The following is a 24208-nucleotide window of genomic DNA, read 5'->3' as shown; positions in this document are numbered from 1 at the left end:
TCTCGCTGGCTGTCTCTATCTCTGTTGAATAAATAAATAAAATCTTTTAAAAAAATTATGTTTATTAACTGCAGTGTTTCTAAAACAATAAAGCAGTAGTGTAGTTTGTGAATGAAATAAAAATTTTCAGTGTTGTCAGGAGATATTTTTGCTCTATCATTCATGACCAAGTTAAAAAAAATGACAAGTGCAAAATATCATAGAATTTTCGTTTTTGAGGATTTTCTGTTTGCTTTGTTCTTCTCATGTGTATTTGAGTCATTGTATCTCTATTATATATACTTATATATATATATTATATATTTTTTAACTTTATTTTTTTGGTAAGCTCTTAAAAATGTCTATGATTCTTCTCCAGTTGTGTCATTTATTGGTCAAAATCCTAATACATGTTCACATATAGAAATATTTGCATTTTGGAAATCCACAATTATATCAATAACTGTTATGTGCCTTCTGTGTTTTACATTAAGGATTGTGTCCAAAATAATTGAGAAATAATTAGTTCTTAAAAACGTCAATCAAACTGATTTTATTCATAATGTATCCTATAATATTTATTATTTGATTTTGTATTTTACTTCCTAAATGGTCTATTATTTGGTGCTAATATTTGTATTTTGCAGAAATGTGCTAACAGGATGCCATTGAATTTTGCCATGGTTTCTGCTAAATAAAAATACCTATTATCAGGCTCTTAAAATTTATTAGATGACCCTCTCTATACTAGGTGCTACTCTAAAAATTTAATCATGTTTATTATGTTATCAACAAATGCAGACCTGTATTTTCCCATTTTCATAGGACTGTTAATTTTTTAAATTCTTTAAAATCTGGTTGGTATTAACTCAATACTTACTGATGGTGTTGTGCATTTCACTTTATTCGTGTTCAAGAAATCTTTAACATTCCTTAGCTTGTAGTTGCATTACTCTAGTCTCTGCCTCTGCCATTACATGACCTTTACCCCTGTATATCTCTGGTGTCTTTACATGATTTCTTTTTTTAAAAAAGATTTATTTATTTATTTATTTTAGAGAGAGAGAGAATGAGTGTGGTGCTGGAGGTGGAGGATCAGAGTGAAAGGGAGAGGAGAGAGTCGCCAGCAGACTCTACTCTGAGCACAGAGCCTGACATGGGGCTCGATCTCATGACCCTGAGATCAGAACCTGAGCCAAAACCGAGAGTCAGATGCTTAACCAACTGCACCACCCAGGTGCCCTTATATGGCTTTCTTATGATGACACCAGTCATTGAATTTAGGGCCCATTGTAATCTAGTATGACCTCATCTTAACTTGGTTACATCCTCAACAACTGTTTTCAAATATGGTCATATTCACAGGTGCCAGAGGTTAGAACTTGAACATATTTTTTTTCGGGGACACAGTTCAAACTACAACAATGAGACATCTAAGTTCAGACAACAGAGAACCAACGCTATTCTATATTAATTTTGTCAGTCTATGAGACAACTCCCATGGTCAAGCATATAGTTTAAAACTCTTTGGGAGAAGGCATTGTCCTGAGTTTTAATCAGCTTTGGAAAGAGAGAGTAGTAGAAGAATGAAAGCCTAAGACCTGTCCAGTCTGTACTTCTTATCTCAGCCTGACTTTCATGCTGCCTTGATATTACTCACTTGATACCCTGGGCTATTATTCCTATAGAAATAATGATAAAGGGCATATATTACCTCAAAAAATGGGGGAAAGGTAAGAATCAAATTTTAAATTTTTCTTAAGAAATTCTCTGATTCCTGCCACTGTCTCTTCAGACCCCATCCTAAATGCCCATACCTAAATCAGCCTTCAGCCACTGTAGGGATTTCTCACAGTTTTTTTGTTTTTTTGCTTGTTTTTTTAATTTTTTGTTGGTATTTGTTGTTAGGAATATATTCTCTCCATTTTGTAATTTCTGTAGAGCTGATTTTGGGACTCACCATCTACATGGCAATTGATAATCCTGCCGTAATTTTTAATCTGAAATCTTAATGTTTTATTCACAGGGAGGAATATAATTTTTTCATCTATAACTTGGAAGTGAAGTAAAATAACAAAATGAATCCAGCAAAACATCTGTTAGCCTCCAGTAATAAATTGGCAAATGTTCCAGAATTCACTTACAAAAAAGGACTATTTAATTTATCATTGTCACCTAAACCAAAGGAAAAACATAGTGCAAAATTAGTACGTGATAAACTTGAACCAATGGTTTTAGGCTCTCCACCAATGGGGGAATCCATCATAAGGTATGCTTTGCCCATTCCATCAAGTAAGACAAAGGAGTTAATAACAGAAGATGAATTAATCAGGAAAATTACCAAACATCTGAAGATGGTAAGACACTTCTTGGTTCCTGTGTTTGGGGTCTGCATGACCAGTGCCAGGCTTAGTGATTTGTTAGGAAGGTGCACTAGACTAAAAATATAGTCCTATTGATGGCTAAGATTTATTACAGTGAAAGGATACAAAGCAAAATCAGCAAAGGGAATAGGCTTATGGGATGAGGTCTGGAGGAAACTAGATCCAAGATTCCTCTTCCTTTAAAGCCACACAGGATGTGCTTAATTCCTCCAACAACACATTATGACAACACATGTGCAATGTCTGTTGGAGAAGCTCATTAGAGACTCAATGCCCAGAGTTTTATTGGGGATTGCTCATCTAGGTACTTTGCCTAGCATGTACCAAAATTCCAGACTCCCTGAAGGAAAGCAGATGTTTAGGATAAACCACATTGTTTGTGTAAATAGTTTAGGGATAATGAGCCACTGTCCTCAGTGAATGATGGGAACGCTCCTAAAATCCAAGTACTGAGACACCAGTCCCATGCCAGCCTTGCAAGCAGATCTTTCTAACGGTAGGCCTTTCCAACTCTCATTCCTGCTACGCTAACTCTTCTTAGCACTTTAGAAACTAGCTCTTAGTGTTGGGGAAAAAAAATTTCCTTTTCGGTGAGTTTCTCTTTGCATAATGAGACAGAATTGATTGTAGATGTACCAAATACCAGATGAGAACAATGAAGAATAGTACAAATATGAAAAGAATATAGTTTATCAAATTTCCAAAATATAAATTTCCTCAAAGTTTGAGGTGTTAGCTTAGAGAATTTCCTTAAAAGTTTATTGCTCTCTGGTTTCCATTTCTGTTTTGCCCACTTCTCTTCAAAGAAGAAAGTTGAGTCAGTCAGATTTTGAGGAATACTTTGGTGGTAAGTGGAGTTGATGCTTCAGCTATTCATAGTCTTTTACACATCTGTCAACAAAGAAATGGGAGTCATAGGGACTTTCTCCATTGTAGGGAGTAGAGTTGAGGCCTGTTTCTCGTCATTTCTTTATGGTGATATGAGATGGGGTGTGAGATGGAAAGTTTAAAATTTATGGCACTGGAAGAAATAAGACTTACTGCTAAGAAGGTCCTGACATGTTTGATTAAATGTTTTTTTACATTTAGTATAATAATTTTAAACTATAAAAATACTTAATTTGCTTTGATTCACTCACAGATTGTTTCTACTTTGGAAGAAACCTATGGATTTACCATTCAAGATGGAGAAAATTCAGTTGTGAAGCCTGAAAATGAAGAATTAACTTTATCAGTAAGTATATGTAACCCTAATGTAGAGACGTTAACACTGAAAAGGGTTAAGATTTTCTTTTGGATTTCATTTATGCTCTCAAAATGAATTCCCCATCCGTGAAAATGATTCAGTTAGGGAACTTGAAAGTAGAGTACTTATTTTTCTATCCTCTGCCAACACTTATCTTGAAGTTTAATTAAGACATATCTATATATTTTTATTTATTCATTTCATTTAAAAAAGTTTATTTATTAGAGAGGGAGCATGAGCGGGAGGAGGGGCAGAGGCAGAGGGAGAAGCAGGCTCCTCACTGAGCAGGGAAGCCTGGTGTGGAGCTCCATCCCAGGTCCCGGGATCATGACCTGAGCCAAAGGCAGCCGCTTAACCAACTGAGCCACCCAGGTACCCCAAGACATATCTGTATTTTAAACCTACTTTTATTGTTAATTCCTATTCTATTTAATTTTTAAACATTGGTTACTTGTTGGTTTGAGATGTATATTCTTTATCATGTTAAGAAAGTATTCTTCTGTTTCTATTTTGCTAAAAAAAAAAAAAAAAAAACCTCAAAAAACTAAACCAAGAAGTTATTGAGTTTTAACAAATGTCTGGTATATATTGAAGGATTATCTTTTTGTTACTTTTTAGGGGGTTTTCTATTTCTCCTGCTATTATCCACCTCTTCACCTAGTCTACCTATCTTTTCCTGCAAATTCTTTTACCAGTCACAGAGTTTTAAAAGTTTTTGTCTGCTAATTTCCAATATCTGGGTCATCAGTGTGTTTACTTCTGTTTTTTTCTTTTGATTATGGATTGTACTTTCCTGGTTCTTCATATGATTTGTAATTTTTTTTATTGGATCCCAAACATTAGATTTAGGAAGACATTGGAAACTGTGGTACAATGTTTATTTTCTAAAGAATGCTTACTGTTTCCTTCCTGGCATTTTGGGTGAACAGCTAATAATTCTCATTCCTACAAGAATTGATTTGAGCAGGAACTGGTCCATATTTTAATTAAGTTGAGTTCTTGTCTGATTTGTGTAACCCATAATCTCTCCTATTGCTGCTTCTCCTGAGGGGCTGATTTCTTTGATATTGCCAATATTTTAGGTGGCGAGAGTTTGAACTCTGATTTTAAATAGTTTTGGTTCACATCTTGGTTCAATGCTGGCAGAGTTTCAAAATACAATTACCACAAGAACATGCAGGATGAGATTCCTCTATTTCTTAGTTCCTGCTTTTTATAGTTGTGTAAATGCCAATCAAACCTTAAAACATTTTCATTATCCCCAAAAGCCTCCTTGTACTCCATTTACAGTTAATTTTCTCCTACCCTGGCTCCAGACAACCACTGATCTACAGTATACTTGTGCCTTTTCTAGAATGTCCTATAAGTAAAATCATATAATATGTAGCCTTACATATCTAGCCTTCACTACTTCATCATAATGTTTTTGAGAGTCATCCATGCTGTTCTATGTATCAGTAGTTTGTTTCTTTTATTGTGAAGAATATTCCATTGTATGGCTATACCACAGTTTGTTTATCCATTCATCAGTTAATAAACATTTAGGTCGTTGGATCCAGTAACTGTTTTGGCTGTTATGAATGAAGTTTCTTTTTTTTTTTTTTAATTTAAATTCAATTAGCTAACACATAGTACATCATTAGTTTCAGATGTAGTGTTCAGCAATTCATCAGTTGCATATAATACCCAGTGCTCATCGCATCATGTGCCCTCCTTAATGCCCATCACCTGGCTACCCCATCTCCCCCAAACCCCTCCCTTTCAGCCACCCTCAGTTTGTTTCCCATAGTTAAGAATCTCTCATGGTTTGTCTCCTTCTCTGATTTCTTCCCAATCAGTTTTCCCTCCCTTCTCTTGTGGTCCTCTGCACTGTTTCTTATATTCTACATGTGAGTGAAACCATATGATAATTGTCTTTCCCCGACTGACTTATTTCACTTAGCAGAATACCCTCCAGTGCCATCCACCTCAATGTAAATGGTAAGTATTCATCTTTTCGGATGGCCGAGTAATATTCCATTGTGTGTGTGTGTGTGTGTGTGTGTGTGTGTATACACGACATCATCTTTATTCATCTGCCGAAAGACATCTCGGCTCCTTCCCAAAGTTGGCTATCGTGGACATTGCTCCTATGAACATTGGGGTGCAGGTGCCCCTCCGTGTGAATGAAGTTTCTATGAATGTTTGTGTGCAAGTCTTTGTGAGGATGTATGTGTTTATTCATCTTGGATAATTGCTTTGGAATGGTACTGGTGAGTTATAAGTATATGTTTAATTTTACGAGCAATTGCCAAACTACTTCCCAACGTGGCAAAATCATTTTATGTTCCTATCAGCTCTCTAGGAGAGTTCCAGTGGCTGTACATCCTTACCAAAATTGGTATTGTCAGACTTTTTAATTTTGACCATTCGTAAGGAATGTAGGCCTCCTTTCCTGCCACCTTGTTGGCAAAATTCAAATGGGAAGGGGTTTGGTAGAAGAAAAATGGTTGGGTTGAGTGATTTGCTGTGGGAGCTTTTCTCATTCCAGTCTGTTAGCCTAAATGGCTGTCAAGGGCTCAGCTGGTTTTTCTTTATCCTCTAAATTCTGTTTGTCAATGGTAGGCCTGCTTTTTGACTTGGCTGACTTGGCACACTTTGCACACACTAGACCAAGTGTTCTTTCTCCACCATGTTCCCTTTAGGTATGGATATGGCTTTGGTTCTTTGCTTATCTATAAAGAGTTCTTCTGTGAAATTCAGTTCATCAGATTTTTATCCTATCCTCTCCTTTTCACTATCCTCAAGGAAAGGGATGATAATTATATGTTTTATATTTTTCCTTTCTGGATGTCTGGATGTTTAATTTTTTTTTTTTTTTGAGAGAGAGAGAGAGCATGAGGAGGGGGAGTAGCAGAAGGAGAGAGAGAGAAGCAGACCCCCTGCTGAGGAGGGAGCCCAATGTGGGGCTCCTGGGACCATGACTGAGCCACCCAGGCAAGCCGTCCTTTCTGGATGTTAACACCAAAGTGAAGACCTCTCATTACCTTTTCACATCATAATCATAAGTGGCATTTCTGCTTCCCTTTTAAAGATCTTTTTAGAAGTGCTGCCCAACAATTTCTTTTTGTCTCATTGGCCTGATTGGGACACATGGCTACCCTTATTGGTAAAGGAGGCTGGAAAACTTATTGTTATTTTTTAAAGATTTTATTTATTTATTTGAGAGAGAGAGAAAGAACATGAGTGGTGTGGGTAGGGGGAGAGGGAGAGGGAGAAGCAGGCTCCCTGCTGAGCAGGGAGCCCAACACAGGGCTTGATCCCAGGACCCCAGGATCATGATCTGAGCCGAAGGCAGATGCTTAACTGACTGAGCCACCCAGGTGCCCCTTATTATTACTAGCTATGCACATTGGCATCCCCAATAAAATCGAGGTCTTTTAGTAGGCAACTAATAGTCTCTATTATAATGACCATTATAATACTATTATAATAGTATAAGTGATACTATTATAAGACTACTATATACTTGTCTCACAACACTGTTGTCATAATTTTTGATGATTTTGATATCCATGTAGATGATCTTTGCAAATAATTCAGCATCTCAGTTCATTGAATTTCTTTCCTCCAATGATCTTGTCTTCTATCATTTCGGCAACTAACTGACAAGATGATATCCTCTAGTCTTTGTCGTAACCAATAACTTTAACTTTTCCATTATTTATGTTTCAATCCTCTTAATCTCTGGTCACTATCTCTTCTCTTTCCCACTTAGTCTGTCTAATATTCTGTCTCCAAAAGTCCTTTGATTCCATTCGGAACTATAATCCATTGGTCTTACTGCCTTTGCTGTCCCAAATCCTCCTTGTGATCTTACTTACCTAGCTTAAATTCCATGGTCCATTATTATTATTGCTTCCATGCACATGTACTTTCTTGCCCTGCCATGCTATATTGATTTTATTTTGTTAAATGGCAGCCCTGATCAAATCAATCATAGTCTTCTCTATATTTGCAGTGTCTGAATGTGAATAGAAGAAAATCCCCAAGTATGCTTATAGTCTCATTTTATATTTATAATTAGTAAACCTAGTTCATTCATTTCCCACTCTCCCGAATGACTAATTCAGTTTTCCCCACTCTCCTATAAGGGCATAGGTCTTTATCATGACAAAAAAAAAAGAGTGTATCAGCCTGTGAGTATATTTTAAAATGTGATGTTGAATGAACATATTCCTCATGGAGAACATTCTATGAGAATCCTAATCATATATAAGCATCTGAGATTTATTTATCATAGGTTGTCTCTGATTTACAAATCACTGCTGTACTAGAAAAGATTCAGTCATTGTGATATTTTCATCTGTCACTGCTTTTTCTTCAAAATGTTCATTTGCCCACTGAGTGAGGGTAAAAGACTACAGCTCTTGGCAAGTATACTTAAATTCAGAAGTCATAATGAACATTCATTTTTTAACACAAAGAGATATTTCTAAGATATATGCAGAGTGCCAACCTTTTTTTGGATATTCATAAATTTCAGAAGTCTGAATCTGGGATGCTTGATTTTCTGCAACGTTCAGGGGAGAATAAAAGAGGCATAGCAGGATTTATGTCATTCATGGGCCACTCCCCAGAATGTTCTCTCTTCTACTTTCTGGGAGAATTCGCTAGTATTGCATTTGGAGCATGATTTCTTGTCTTAAAGGTTTGAAGGGACATAAATTATAGACAAAAAAATATTTTCCAAAATAATTAAATATACTAAAATGTAGATGGGAATGCATATGGATTCTGAAACAAAAGTAACTTTGTTTTGTTATTCTTTTCAAAAGGTTGGGGATGATCTGAATTCATTCTTGGTATGTTGTTCACAATTTGCCGCTCAGTTAGAAGAAGCAGCTAAGGAAGAACGTAATGTATATATTCTGTGTAAACTGTCAAATATATTTAATATTTTAATGATTTAAATTATTAGTAATGTTAATAATAAATTTTGTATTAAGTTTTATATTAATTTATTAAAATCATTAATTGTTATTAATAACAATTTTAGTAATACAATATTTAAAGCTATATTGGTTGTTCGAACTTGAATGTGATAATCCATTCAGTAGTATTAGTCTAGATACAATGCCTTGAGTTATAAAAGGCATTAGAAAAAATATATTTTTTTATTCTTAATGTAGTCATTTAGATCTGTGAATTTTCCTTTATAGCATTTATTGGGTCATTAGTATTTTCATATTTACAAATGGAAATATAGTATTGATAGTATTTATATTTTAGTGTTTTAAAAATTTTTTAATTTAAATCCAATTTAGTTAACATATAGTGTATTATTAGTTTCAGGGGTAGAATTTAGTGATTCATCAGTTGCATATAACACCCAGTGCTCATTACATCAAGTGCCCTCCTTAATGCCCATCACCCAGTTACCCCATCCCCCACTTACCACCCATCCAGCAACCTTCAGTTTGTTTTCTATAGTTAAGAATCTCTTAGAGTTTACCTCCCTCTCTGTTTTTATCTTATTTTCCCTTCCCTTCCCCTATGAGCATCTGGTTTGTTTCTTAAATTCTGCATATGAGTGAAATCATACAGTATTTGTCTTTCTCTAACCAACTAGTTTGCTTAGCATAATACCCTCCAGTTCCATCCAAATAAGAAAATTTATATTACAGAAGTAATATGTGATAATTAATGAAAATTTCAAAAAAGACATGCATAAAGAAGAAAACAAAAATTACCATAATACTATTTACCCAAGATAACCAACTATTGTTAACATATTTTTGTTTCCCTTACTGATTTTCCAAAGTTATAAAGAGTTAGAAAGAATGAAATAATACTGTACATACTATTTGGTAATGCACTTTTATTATTTTTTGACCTTTGGAAAATAGTATTTATTGTGTCTTATCTGATTGTAAACATATTATTATTGTTTTTTAAAAATTTATTTATTTATTTTGAGAGAGAGAAAGCATGAGCAGGAGAAGGGACAGAGGGAGAGGGAGAGGGAGAGAGAATCTTAAACAGACTCCCCACTGAGCATGGACCCTGACTTGGGGGGTGGATCTCAAAACCCTGAGATCATGACCTGAGCCAAAACCTAGAGTCGGATGCTTAACTGACTGAGCCACCCAGGCGCCCTTGATTGTAAACATATTATTGTGGAACATTTGAAATTGAGGAAAGTATATAGGAAAACAAGTTACCTGTAATCTCAATCTAGTATATATGCACCATTAACATTTTAGAACATGTTTTCTAGTGTGCTGTGTGTATATATACACACACGCACATATATATACATATACACACAATAAATATGCACACATATGCTGTGTATGTTTATATATGCAATTCATTTATATGTACATTGATAAATACCTTTTCAATTTTTTATTGTGGCAAAATACACATACGGTACAACTTACTATGTTAACCAATTTTAAGTGTACAGTTCAGTGGTATTAAATACATTAATATTGTGCAATGATCACCTCTATCCATCTCAGAACTCTTTCATCTTGCAAAACTGAAACTGTATGCATTGAACTTATGACCCCCAGCACCTGGTAACCGCCACTCTACTCTGTGTTACTGAGTTTGGCGGGCTTTCTTTCTTAATTTCTTTCTTCTTTCTTTCTTTCTTTCTTTCTTTCTTTCTTTCTTTCTTTCTTTCTTTCAACTTTCTTTCTTTCTCTCTTTCTTTACCCACATGTAAGTGAGATCATGCAATATTTGTCTTTTTGTGTCTGGCTTATTTCACTTAGCATGAGGTCTTTCAGAATCACCCATGTTGTCACAAATGGCAGGGCTTCCTTCTTTTTTTATAGCTGAATAATATTTCAGTGTGTGTGTGTGCACGTTTGTGTGTGTGTATTACAATTTCTTTATCTAGTCATCCATCCATGGACACTTAGGTTGTTTCCATATCTTGGTTATTGTGAATAATGCTGCGGTGAACATGGGAGTGCAGGTATTTCTTTGAGATACTAATTTTGTTTTCTTTGGATATATATCTGAAAGTGGGATCACTAGATCTGGTCATGGATTTATTCTGTTAATTTTGTACATAGTATAAGCGGTGTAAGGGTCCAATTTTGTTTTATATTTTGCATGTGGATATACAGTTTCCCCAGTGGTATTTGTTGAAGAGATTGTTCTTTCCCCATTGTGTTGTCTTGGTACTTTTGTCAAAAATTATTTTGCCATATGTGCAAAGGTTTATTCCTGGTCTCTCAGTTTTGTTCTCTTGGTCTCTTTATATTTAAAATTTTTTATTTTATTTTTTATCGAAGTGTAGTTGACATGATGTTACCTTTGTTTCAGGTTATTTTTTTATTTTAATTTTTGAAAATCGAGGTATAATTAACTGTGTTAATAAAACTGTATCAGTTTTAGGTGTAGGTATGTATATATCTTTATGCCAATAAGGCACTCTCTTAATTACTGTTGCTTTGCAGTATATTTTGAAATCAGGATTTTTGAAGCCTCCAACTTTGTTTTTCTTTTTCAAGATTGTTTTGGGTATTCAGGGTGTCTTGAGATTCCATGTGTGTTTTAGTATGTTTTTTACTATTGCTGCAAAATATTCCATTGGGATTTCTCTACGGATTACATTGAATCTGTAGATCACTTTGGATAGTATGAACATTTTAACAATATTAAGTCTTCAAATCCATGAACATGGGATGTCTTTCCATTTATTTGTATCTTTGATTTCTTTTAGCAGTGTTTTCTAGTTTTCTGTGTATATATCTTTCACCTCCTTGTTAGGTTTGTTCCTAACTATTTTTAGATTTTTGATGCTATAGTAAATGAGATTTTTAAAAAATTTTCTTCTTGGATTGAACATTGTTAATATATAGAAATATAACTGATTTTTGAATGTTGATTTTGTGTCCTCCAATTTTGCTGAATATATTAGTTCTAACATTGTGTGAGTGCGGTATATGTGTGTGTGTGTGTGTGTGTGTGTGTGTAATCTTTAGGTTTTCCTACATATGAGATCATGTTATTTGCAGACAGGGATAATTTTACTTTTTCTTTTCCAACTTTATGCCTTTTATTATTTTTTTCTTTTTTAATTTTTCTGGAACTTCCAGTACTATGTTGAATAGTGCTAGTGCTGGTGAGATGGGCAAATTTGCCTTGTTCTTGATCCTAGAGAAAAACCTACTAGTCTTTTCCCAGTGAATGTGCTCTTTACTATAGCCTGTTTGTGGATTTTTATGTTGACTTAGTTTTTTTCTATTCTTAGTTTGTTGAGGTTTTTGTTTTTTTTTTTAATCATGGAGTGTTGATATTATCAAAAGCTTTTCCTGCATCTGTTGAGATGATCATGTGGTTCTTGTCCTTCATTTTGTTTATGTGGTGTATTTCATTGTTTCGTGTTATTGCAAATAGTGAGCCATTATTTCTTCAAATAAGTTCCATGTCCCTTTCTTTTTTCTTCCTTCTTCAATTCCCATAATACATATTTTGTTCTGTACCATGGTATCCCATATGTCCTTTAGGATCTCTTCATTTTCTTTCTTTCTTTTTTTTTTACTTTTGTATCTTGATTATTTTAAAAGTCTTGTCTTCTAGTGTGCTGATTCTTTCTTCTACCAGGTCAAGTCTGTTGTTGAGTTCCTATAATGGGTTCTTTTTTTTTTTTTAAATTTTTTTTCTCAATTCAATTATTGTATTCTTTAGTTCCAGAATTTCTGTGTGGTTTTTCTTCATAGTTTTTATTTTTTTCTCAATATTCTCGTGCTCACATATTGTTTTCCTGATTTCCTTTGCATCTTTTCATGCTTTCTTTTAGCTCGTTAAGTGTCCTTATGATGACCATTTTGAATTCTTTGGCAATTCGTATATTTCTGCTTCTTTAGTTTCTGGAGATTTAATTTGTTCTTTTAAATGTGGCATGGTTCCCCTTTTCCTTTGTATGTCTTGTTACTTTTTGTTGTTCAGATCTGGCATCTGAAACATCCGCCAACACTTCTAGATTTTGTGGTCTGATTTCCTATAAGGAGGCCTTTCTCCATTCAGTCTGCCTAGATTCTGGAGACCTCTTCAGCCTTTTTTGAGTATGTGTTCCTCTGGGGTTGTGCATGTAATCTATTAGAGGAGGCTTAGAGGTTTCTATTCAGGTACTCCCCCTAGTGCCTCGCTGGTGCTGCCTCCCTGGTGCTGCCATAAATTTCAGTACGGGAGCTCCACCCAGTGTCTGTTTTTGGTACTGCAAACCCTAGTGCATCGTGTACTCTGGTCTTAGTTCTCAGAGATTCTCAATCTGGCATCCTATTGCTGTTAGTACTTGGATAGAGGCAAGAGGGAAGCTGGCCCCTTGGACAACCCCTTGCCCCAAATGTCAGAATGTTGGATATGTGTTCTACTCCTTTCCATCCCCAAGGGGAAAACAAGAGTTGAGATTTCTTCCCAATTGTGCTGCAGTGTGAGGATAAGGAGAGACTGTCAAATTAATGTTGAGAGTGTCAATTTTTTTTTTTTTTTTTTTTAGTGGACTTGATATGGTTGGTTTTGTCCTTGCCTAAGATACAGGAACCTTTTAACTGGTTTTGGGATTTCTCAGACGCATTTGGTTTGTTTGATGTTGAATTCCTGGTTTTCTAGGGGAAGGAGAGTTTCAGGCTTCATATTCACCATCTTGCTGGTAAAGTCTTATTTCTTTAATGAGGAATGGTATTAGAAATCAAGATCTGATAGTTAATTGTGCCCAGTGATCCTGGAATGAATGCTTTTATGCCATTTCAGCAGACAGAACTAGGAAATGTATGTAGGTATGCACACATATACATACTCACAATTCATATACTTCTATTCCTATTTACAAATAACGTGCACATATACGTGCATATATACATGAATAGACATATTTAGAAATCTGGAGTTCTCACAGACACCTTTAATTCTAGTCTCTCACATAAGGGTTTATTCTTCCTTCTTTCACATGTATATGTCCTTCTTTTCACAGTTAAAATTCTAACTCTTAACATCAGTACATTTACTCTTTTGTTCAATCTTATAATATTTTCAAGATCATTTAAGAATTTCCTCTTCTATATCACCACAAAAACAAACCTACTAAAAAGATTTTGTGATTTCTTTTGAACTACCTGCCCCCCTCACCCTTAGCAGCATTCTTGTCCAAGACTGAGTATAAGGTGTGTGTTAAATTTTGTATTGATGAGTTACTTGGATTAGTTCTTTTTTCTTCTTCCTTTACTAGTTTCACCTGTTTAAGTTTGAAAACAAAAACTTTAACTCAAAAAGATATATATATATATATGTGTGTGTGTGTGTGTGTGTGTGTGTGTGTGTGTATACACACCCCATGTTCATTGCAGCATTATTTTTAACAGCTAAGATAAGGAAGCAGCCTTTGTGTACATCAGTTGATGAATGGATAAAGGAGATGTGTATATGTATATAAGCACACACACATACATATATACACACACAGTGATATATAATACCATTATAAAGGAGATGTGGGGTGTGTGTGTGTGTATATATATATATATATATATATATACAATGGAATATAATTCATCTATAAAAATAATGCAATCTTGCCATTTGTGACAACATGGATGGACTTAGAGTGTTTTATGCTAAGTGAAATAATTTAGAGAAAGTCAAATATTATATGATTTCACTTGTATGTGGAATCTAGATAACAGAACAAATGAACAAACAAAAAATTAGAAACAGAGCCATAAATATGGAGAACAAACTAGAGAGTTTGGTTGTTGGAGAGGATGGGAGTGGGCAAAAAGGAGTAAAGAGGAGTGGGAGGTTCAGGCTTTAAATTATGTAATGAATAAGTCAGAGGGATGAAAGGTAGAGCATAAGGAATATAGTCAATAGTATTGTAATAGTGTCGTATGGTGATGGAAGGTAGTACACTTGTGATGAACATAGCCTAATGTAAAAAGTTGTCAGATCACTATGTTGTACACCTGAAACTAATGTAACATTGTGTGCCAGTTATACTTGGATAACAAACGGAAAGTAACAGTAAGAGATGTTTTTTGGAGAGAGAAAATGATCCGGAGGGAAGGCCTGAGGAACAAGTAGAAAGAGCAACCAACATGATAAATGTAATAAACACTGAATGAATGTATATATATGCATGTAATGTAAATATATATTAATAATTGAAATCTTATGATCAAGAAAATACAATAGAATCAAAATGCATGATAATTATGCACAATTAGGAATGAACTTAGATTTGGAATTAATTGCAATTAAAATATAATCTAAGGTCCTTATGTTGTTTGGGAGAATAGTAAAGACTTTAATAAGTTATGTATTCCTGTTAAAAATTTCTTTTTTTTTAAATATAAGTAGTATGTAGGTGGAATTTTTACCCTAGTAGAGGAAAACCGAATGACCAAAAAAAAAAAAAAAAAAAAAAAAAAAATTGAAAGATTCTAAAAAAGAAGAGGAAAAAAATAGGAAAGTTGATCCACAAGTAAGAGAGTAGAAATATATCTAAATATATCAGTAAATATACCAATTAAATGTACCAATTAAAAGAAAAATTGATGAAAAATAAATTTAAACTATATGTTTACTAGAGACATATTAAAGCATAAAAATACAGAAAAGTTGAAAGTAAAAAATTAAAGAATAGAATACCTAAGGAAAAATTCAACTAAGAATGTGAAATATCTGTACACTAAGAACTATAAGACATTGATGAAAGAAATTGAAGAAGATATAAATAAATGGAAATATACTTAGTGTTTATGAATCAGAAGAATAATATCATTAAAATGTCCGTACTATCTAAAGTGATCTGTAAATTCAGTGCAACCTGCCTTAAGATTCCAATGATATTTTCTCACAGAAATAGAAAAAAAAAATCCTAACATTTGTATGGAATGACAAAAAACCCCAAAGAGCCAAAGCAATCTTGAGAAAAAGAACAAAGCTGGAGGCATCAGTCTTCTATTTCAAACTATATCACAAAGCTATAGTACTCAAAACAGTGTGGTATTCACATAAAAACACAGATTAATGGAAAAAAAAATAGAGAGCCCAGAAATAAACCCACACATATATGGTCAATTAATATATGACACAAGAGCCATGCATATATAATGGAGAAAGGATAATCTCTTCAATAAATGGTTTTGGGAAAACTGGACCCCTACCTTAAATTATGCACAAAAATCAACTCAATATGGATTAAAGACTTGAATATAAGACCTGAAACCATAAACTACTAGATGAAAACTTGGGGGTAATAAGCTCCTTGAGGTCAATCTTGGCAATGATTCTTTTGCATGTTATATCTTTAGCAAAGGCAACAAAGCAAAAATAAACAAATGAGACTACATCAAACTAAAAAAGCTTCTGCACAGTAAAGGAAACCATCTACAAAATGAAAAGACAACCTACAGAATGGGTAAAAATGTCTATAAAGCATATATCTGATAAGGGGTTAATATCCAAAATATATACAGAACTTATACAACTCCCTGGGGGGAAAACCCAAACAATTCAAGTAAAAAATGGGCAGAGAAACATTTTTTTCCAAAGACGACATTCAAATGGCCAACGTGTACATAGAAGGGTGTTCAGTGTCACCAATCATTAGGGAAAGGCAAATCAAAACCACAATGAAATGTTACCTCATACCTGTTAGAATGACTATCATCAAAAAGACAAGAGAATACATGCTTGCAAGCTTGTGGAGAAATGACAAGCCTTGTGTACTACTGGTGGTAATATAAATTTCCACTATGAAAAAATGTGGAATTTCTCAAAAATCTAAAAATGTAACTACAGTATGATCCAGAAATTTCTCTTTTGTGTATATATCAGAAGGAAATGAAATCATTGTCTTGAAGGGATATATGCACCCCCATGTTTGTTGCAACATTATTCATAACAACCCAAGACAAAGGGGCACCTGGGTGCTCAGTTGATTAAGCGTCTGCCTTTGGCTCGGGTCATGATCCCAGGGTCCTGGGATCGAGTCCCGTGTCGGGCTCCCTGCTCAGTGGGGAGTCTGCTTCTTCCCCTCCCTTCACCCCTCCCCCTGCTTGTGCTCTCTCTCACTCTCTCTTTCTCAGATAAATAAATAAATTCTTTTAAAAAAGAAAAGCCCAAGACATGGAAACCCTCCATCAATGAATGAATAAAGAAAATGTGGTATCTATATATATAGTGAAATATTACTCTTCTGTAAAGAAGGAAACCTTGCCAAATGCAGCAATATGGATGGACCTTGAGTGCATTATGCTAAGTGAAATAAATCAGACAAGGAAAGACGAAGTATGATTTGACTTATACGTGGAATCTAAAAAAACTGAATTCATAGAAACAGAGAGCAGATTGGTGGCAGCCAGAGGTGGCAGGGAGGGGGTGGGTTCATTGTGGTGTTGGTGAGAGGTGGGAGAAATGGGTGATGATGATCAAAAGGTACAAGCTTCCAGCATAAGATAAATAAGTTCTGGGGATATAATGCACTTCGTGGTGACTACAAAAAATATAATAAAAACTAAAAAAATAAAGGAAAGTAAAAGGATAAACAAATGGTAACTTAAATCTAGCATAGCTTTGTTATTGTTAGACAAATTAGAAGTTAAGGCAAATAAAAGTAGAGATGAGTCTCCGTACAATGATCAAAGGTTTGGTTCACCAGGAATGTATATATGCTCAACTCAATAATAATACAGCATGGGCGGGGGGTGTTGTCCAGCAAGATGTGGTATAAGTGTTGAACCAACTGTGGTGCTATGTTCCCAGTTACTAGAGTTACACAGGTCCAGGAATCAACGAAGTAGATTTGGTTCCTCTTCTCATCACTCCCAATGATCCACTTTGGGAATATTTATTTCCAGTCCCTGCAAGTCTAGGTACTGTGTGATTGGAGGCTGTGATCCGACAGGGGTGGAATTGTTTACTAGAGGTACAATAATAGTTCCACTGAACCTCAAACGACTGTCTGATCCAAGTTCAGAAATTCATGCCAGCTTCTAACTGAAGTACATCATGTGTTTTTGCCTGACTGGCTGATTAGAATTGCTGCAGAGTTAATATTCCCAGAATTGATGAATAAGTATCCTTTGTGGACATTTATGAAGTGTATTCACATGTATTCACATGCTCTAAAATGGTGAGATTGAGCCTCAGTTGTTCCTAGTAACAACTCACCATTCTTTGTTTGATTTCTCCCCACTCTCCCCATATTTTTTGGGATTGCCTTACAAACCACTAGCACACAATTCTTGTCTCAGTATCTGCTTTTGGGAGAATCCAAAATGAGATAATTCCCCAACTTGGTATGAGAGGCTAACATATTCTTACACCCAAAGCTTTTATAGACATTTAGATAAAAATAAATTACAGCTCAATTTTACTTATAAACATATGTAAAAATCCTAAGCAAAACATAGCTAGTTGAATCCAATAATTTATTATGCCTTTTAGATGAATTGACCATTTGGTTATTATGAAATAGTATTTCATATGTCTATGATAATATTTCTCATCTTGTAGTCTGCTTTGTCTGATACTGATACAGTTACTCTTACGATTAGTGTCGTCATGGTATTTCTTCCACTTTATTTATATCTTTCTATTTAAAATGTGTTTCTTATAGATAAATCTTTTTTTTTAAATTTTCAGTCTGATGATATCTGCCTTTAATTGGAGTGTTTTGACTATATGCATTTAGTGTAATAATAACAAGTTTGGGTATAAGACTGCCATTTTGCTTTTTTTTTTTTTTTTTTGTATTGTTCCTCTGTCATGCCCTGCCTTAATTTATTTTTCTATTTTTTTAAAGATTTATTTATTTGAGGGGGGAAGGGTCAGAGGGAGAGGGAAAGAGAAAATCTCAAGCAAACTCCCCATTGAATGTGGAGCCTGATTTGGGGCTCTATCTCACAACCCTGAGATCATGACCTGAGCTGAAATCAAGAGTTGGACACTTAACTGACTGAGCCACCCAGATGCCCCACCCTGCCTTAATTTAGATTGAATAATTTTTTAGTGTATCATTTTATCTCTGCTAATGGTTTATTATCTATAATCTCATTTCAAAAAATTTCTTAATATTTTAGAAATTAGCAGCAGAAAGTTTTTTGCCAGATAGTTTTGTGGTAACGTGAAAAATAACACTTAACTATAGTGTAATAAAAAATGTTATTTCTTTTTATCTACCAAAATCTCATTATTCTAAAATGTTAAATTTCATTTTATGACATTCTAATTTTAAGTAGTCCTTAAATACCAAGAATATACAAAAATCTCTCCCCACTTAAACGACTAAAGAAGTATGACAAAACTATTCTTAATTAGTTCAGATGCATTATACTTTAATAGCCATCATGGGAACTAGTATGAAGGTTCCTTGAAAATTTAAAAATAGAACTACCATATGATCTAATAATTCTACCAAATATTCACTCAAAGAAAATGAAAATATTAAGTTGAAAAGATATGAAACCCTACATTTATTGCAGCATTATTTACAATAGCCAAGATATGGAAGCATCCCAAGATGACTTTACAAGTCATCTATCTTGATAGATGAATTGATAAAGGTGATATGATATATATATATATATATATATTATATGTGTGTGTTTATACATATATATATATGTATATATATATATGCATTATATGTGTGTGTTTATACATATATATATATGTATATATATAATATATATATATATGTATATATATAATATATATATATTATATATATAAAATGGAATATTAGTCATGAAAAAGAATGAAATCTTGCCATTTGTGGCAACATGGATAGACCTAGAAGACATTATGTTAAGTAAGTCAGACAGAGAAAGGCAAATACCATATGATTTCACTTATATGTGGAAACTAAAAAAACCAAATGAATAAACAAGCAAAAGGCAGAATCAGATCTATAAATACAGAGAAGAGACTGATGATTGCCAGAGAGCAGGAGGTAGAGGATGGGCAAAATGGGTGAAGGGGAGTAGGAGATACAGGCTTCCAGCTATTGAATGAATAAATCATGGGAATAAAAGTTACAGTGTAGGGAATATAACCAATTGTATTGTCATAGCATTGCATGGTGATAGTAGCTACACTTACATAGCGTAATTTACAGAGTTGTTGAATCCCTTCACTGTCTTGTATACTTGATTCTAATGTAACATTGTGTGTCAAATATATTCAAATAAAAAAGTAAAAAAAGGAAGTAACCATGTAGCTAAATAAAAAATACAAAAAATAATATATTTTTGGTTTTTGAATCCTTTTTTCCATACAATATAAAAGACAACATAAAGCATAAAATATAAGTAATTATAAATCTATGTTAATGAGCACACAATGTGGAACAGTCTACTTTATGACAATAAAAAGGGAGGATAAAGCTGTATAGGAACAGAGATGTGTAATTTTGAAATTTAGTTAGCATCAATTCAAACTATACTATTAAAAGTTTATGATATTCATTGTCATGCTAAGGTAACTACTAATAATTTAAAAATATACAAAAAAGGGACATTCTAACTGGCATAAGGTGGTATCTCAATGTGGTTTTGACTTGAATTTCCCTGATGGCTAATGATGGTGAACATTTTTTCATGTGTCTGTTAGCCATTCATATGTCTTCATTGGAAAAGTGTCTGTTCATATCTTGTGCCCATTTTTTGATTTGATTATTTGTTTCTTGGGTGCTGAGTTTGATAAGTTCTTTATAGCTCTTGGATACCAGCCCTTTATCTGAACTGGCATTTGCAAGTATCTTCTCTCATTCCGTGGGTTGCCTCTTTGTTTTGTTGACTGTTTCCTTTGCTGTGTAGAAGCTTTTTCTCTTGATGAAGTCCCAAAAGTTCATTTTTGCTTTTGTTTCCCTTGCCTTTGGAGATGTGTCATGAAAGAGGTTGCTGTGGCCAGTGTTGACGATGTTACTGCCTATGTTCTCCTCTATGATTTCTTGACGGATTCCTGTCTCACATAGAGGTCTTTCATCCATTTAGAGTTTATCTTTGAATGTGGTGTGAGAGAATTGTCAAGTTTCATTCTTCTGTATATAGCTGTCCAGTTTTCCCAGCACCATTTACTGAAGAGACTGTGTTTTTTCTATTGGATGTTTTTTCTGCTTTGTCAAGGATTAGTTGACCATAGAGTTGAGGTCCATATCTGGGTGCTGTATTCTGTTCCATTGATCTGTGTGTCTGTTTTTGTACCAGTAGCATGCTGTCTTAGCGATCACAGCTTTGTAATACAGCTTGAAATCAGGCAACGTAATGCCCCCAGCTTTGTTTTTCTTTTTCAACATTTCCTTGGTGATTCGGAGTCTTTTCTGGTTCCACACAAATTTTAGGATTGTTTGTTCCAGCACTTTGAAAAATGGAATTGGTATTTTGATCAGGATGGCGTTGAAAGTATGGATTGCTTTGGGTAGCATAGACATTTTAACTATGTTTATTCTTCTGATCCATGAACATGGAATGTTCTTCTATCTTTTTGTGTCATCTTCAATGTCTTTCATCAGTGTTCTGTAGTTTCTAGAATATAGATCCTTTACCTCTTTGGTTAGGTTATTCCAAGGTATCTTATGGTTTTGGGTGCTATTATAAATGGAATCAATTCCCTAATTTCTCTTTCTTCAGTCTCATTGTTAGTATATAGAAATGCCACTGATTTCTGTGCATTGATTTTGTATCCTGCCACATTACTGAATTGCTGTAAGAGTTCTAGTAATTTGGGGGTGAAGTCTTTTGGTTTTCCACATAAAGTATCATGTCATCTGCAAAGAGAGAGAGTTTGACTTCTTCTTTGTCGATTTGAATACCTTTTATTTCTTTTCATTGTCTGATTGCTGTTGCTAGGACTTCTAGTACTGTGTTGAACAATAGTGCTGAGAGTGGGCATCCTTTGTCGTGCTCCTGATCTTAAGGGAGAAAGGCTCTCAGCTTTTCCCCATTGAGAATGATATTCGCTGTGGGCTTTTCATAGATGGTTTGTATGAAATTGAGGAATATACCCTCTATCCCTATACTCTGAAGGGTTTTAATCAGGGGAGGATGCTGTATTTTGTCAAATGCTTTTTCTGCATCAGTTGAGAGGACCATATGATTCTTGTCTCCTCTTATTAATGTGTTCTGTCACACTGATTGATTTGCAAATGTTGAACCACACTTGCATCTCAGAGATGAATCCCACCTGGTTGTGATGGATAATCCTTTTCATGTACTGTTGGATCCTATTAGCTAGGATCTTGTGAGAATTTTGGCATCCATATTCATCAGGGGTATTGGTCTGTAATTCTCCTTTCTGATGGGGTCGTTGCCTGGTTTGGGGATCAAGGTATGCTGACCTCATAGAATGAGTTTGGAAATTTTCCTTCTGTTTCTATTTTTTGAAACAGCTTCAGGAGAATAGGTATTATTTCTTCTTTGAATGTTTGATAGAATTCCCCAGGGAATCCATCAGGCCCTGGAGTCTTGTTTTTTGGGAGGTTTTCAATCTCTGCTTCAATGTTGTTCCTGGATCTTGGCCTATTTAGGATGTCAGTCTCTTCCTGTTTCAGTCTTGGTAGTTTTTAGGTTTCCAGGAAGGGATCCATTTCTTCCAGGTTGCTTAATTTATTGACATAGTTGTTGATAATGGTTTCTAATGATTGTTTCTATTTCCTTGGTGTTAGTCATGATCTCTCCCCTTTCATTCATAATTTTATTAATTTGGGTCCTTTTTCTTTTCTTTTGGATAAGTCTGGCCAGTGGTTTATCGATCTTATTAATTCTTTCAAAGAACCAGCTTCTAGTTTCGTTGATCTGCTCTACTGTATTTCTAGCTTCTAATTCATTGATCTCTGATCTAATCTTTGTCAGTTCTCTTTTTGCACATGGCTTAGGCCTGTTCTTCTGTTCCATCTCCAGTTGTTTAAGGTGTGAGTATAGAGTCTGCATTTTAGTGTTTTCTATTGTTTTGAGTGAGCCTCGATGGCTATGTATTTCCCCCTTAGGACCACCTTTGCAGTATCCCATAGGTTTTGGACCAATGTGTTTTCATTCTGATTGGATTCCATAAATTGCTTAAGTTCTTCTCTAATTTCCTGGTTGACCCAAACATTTTTAAGAAGATGGTCCTTAGCTTCCAAGTGTTTGACTTTCTTCCAAGTGAATGAGTTCCAGTTTCAAAGCATTGTGGTCTGAGAATATGCAGGGAATAGTCTCAGTCTTTTGGTATCGGTTGAGATCTGTTTTGTGACCCAGTATATGGTCTATTCTGGAGAAAGTTCTATGTGCGTTTGAAAAGAATGTGTATTGTGTTATTTTAGGGTGGAATGTTCATATATATCTATGACTCCATCTGGCCCAGTGTGTCATTCAAAACTCTTGTTTCTTTATTGATTTTCTGCTTAGATGATCTTTCTGTTCCTGAGAGCAGAGTGTTGAGGTCCCCCACTATTAATATATTATTATCTATATGTCTCTTTATTTTGGTTAACAGTTGGCTTATGTAGTTGGCTGCTCCCCTGTTGGGGGCATAGATATTTATAATTGTTAGATCCTCTTGTTGGATATGCCCTTTAAGAATAATATCGTGTCCTTCTGTATCTCTAACTACAGTCTTTAGCTTAAAATCTAATGTCTGACGTGAGAATTGCTACCCCAGCTTTCTTTTGAGGTCTGTTGGCATGAAAAATGGTTCTCCATCTCTTCCATTTCAGTCTGGTTATATCTTTAGGTTCAAAGTATGTTTCTTGTAGACAGCATATTGATGGGTCATGTCTTTTTATCCATTCTGCAACCCTGTGGCATTTTATGGGAGCGCTTAGGCCATTCACACTGAGAGTGATTATTGAGAGATATGATTTTAATGTCGTCATGTTGCCTGTAAGTCCTTGTTCCTATAGATTGTCCCTGTAAATTTCTGTTCTGTATCACTCTTGGGGTCTTTCTTCTTTTATAGAACCCCTCCATCCCTTAATATTTCTTGCAGGCCGGCTTGGTGGTCACATATTCTTTTAGTTTCTGCCAGTCTCAGAAGCTCCTTGTCTCTCCATCCATTCCGAATGACAGCCTTGCTGGATACAGTGTCCTTGGCTGCATGTTCTTCTCATTTAGTACTCTGAATATGTCTTGCCAGCCCTTTCTGGCTTGCCAGGTCTCTGTGGACAGGTCTGACATTATTCTTATGTTCCTCCCTCTGTACATAAGAAATCTCTTCCCCCTCGCTGCTTTCAAGATTGTTTCCTTGGATCTAAGATTTGCAAATTGTACTATTATATGTCATGGTGTTGGTCTGTTCTCGATCTCGGGAGTGGTCCTCTCTGCCTCTTGGACATGAATGCTTGTTTCTTTCTCCAGATTAAGGAAGTTCTCAGCTATGATTTGCTCAAATATATCTCCTAGACCTCTCTCTTTCTCCACCCCCTTGGGGATCCCGATGATTCTGATATTGGAACATTTTGTTGAGTCAGTAATCTCCCTCAGCTTAGTTTCTTGAAATTGGATTAGTTTTTCCCATGCTACCTCTTTTTCCTTCTTTTCTATCACCTTATCCTCTAACTCACTAATTCGTTCTTCTGCCTTATTTATCCTGGCAGTCAGAGCTTCCAGTTTAGACT

At 34.8% G+C, this 24208-nt stretch overlaps 1 protein-coding gene across 1 annotated transcript in view; it reads left to right on the top strand.

Moving 5' to 3' along the window:
• The first annotated feature begins 838 nt into the window (after positions 1-838).
• CCDC7 (coiled-coil domain containing 7) overlaps positions 839-24208 on the top strand; it is a 245984-nt gene continuing 222614 nt past the window's right edge. The window contains exons 1-3 of the mRNA XM_057304764.1: positions 839-2336; positions 3505-3597; positions 8427-8510. Coding sequence (XP_057160747.1) covers positions 2058-2336; positions 3505-3597; positions 8427-8510 — 456 coding nt within the window. The 5' untranslated portion in view covers positions 839-2057. The remainder of the gene's footprint in view (positions 2337-3504; positions 3598-8426; positions 8511-24208) is intronic.

The sequence above is a fragment of the Ursus arctos genome, unplaced genomic scaffold (genome assembly GCF_023065955.2).
Source record: "Ursus arctos isolate Adak ecotype North America unplaced genomic scaffold, UrsArc2.0 scaffold_30, whole genome shotgun sequence".
Taxonomy (NCBI): domain Eukaryota; kingdom Metazoa; phylum Chordata; class Mammalia; order Carnivora; family Ursidae; genus Ursus; species Ursus arctos.
This window is presented reverse-complemented; position numbering and strand designations above follow the sequence as displayed.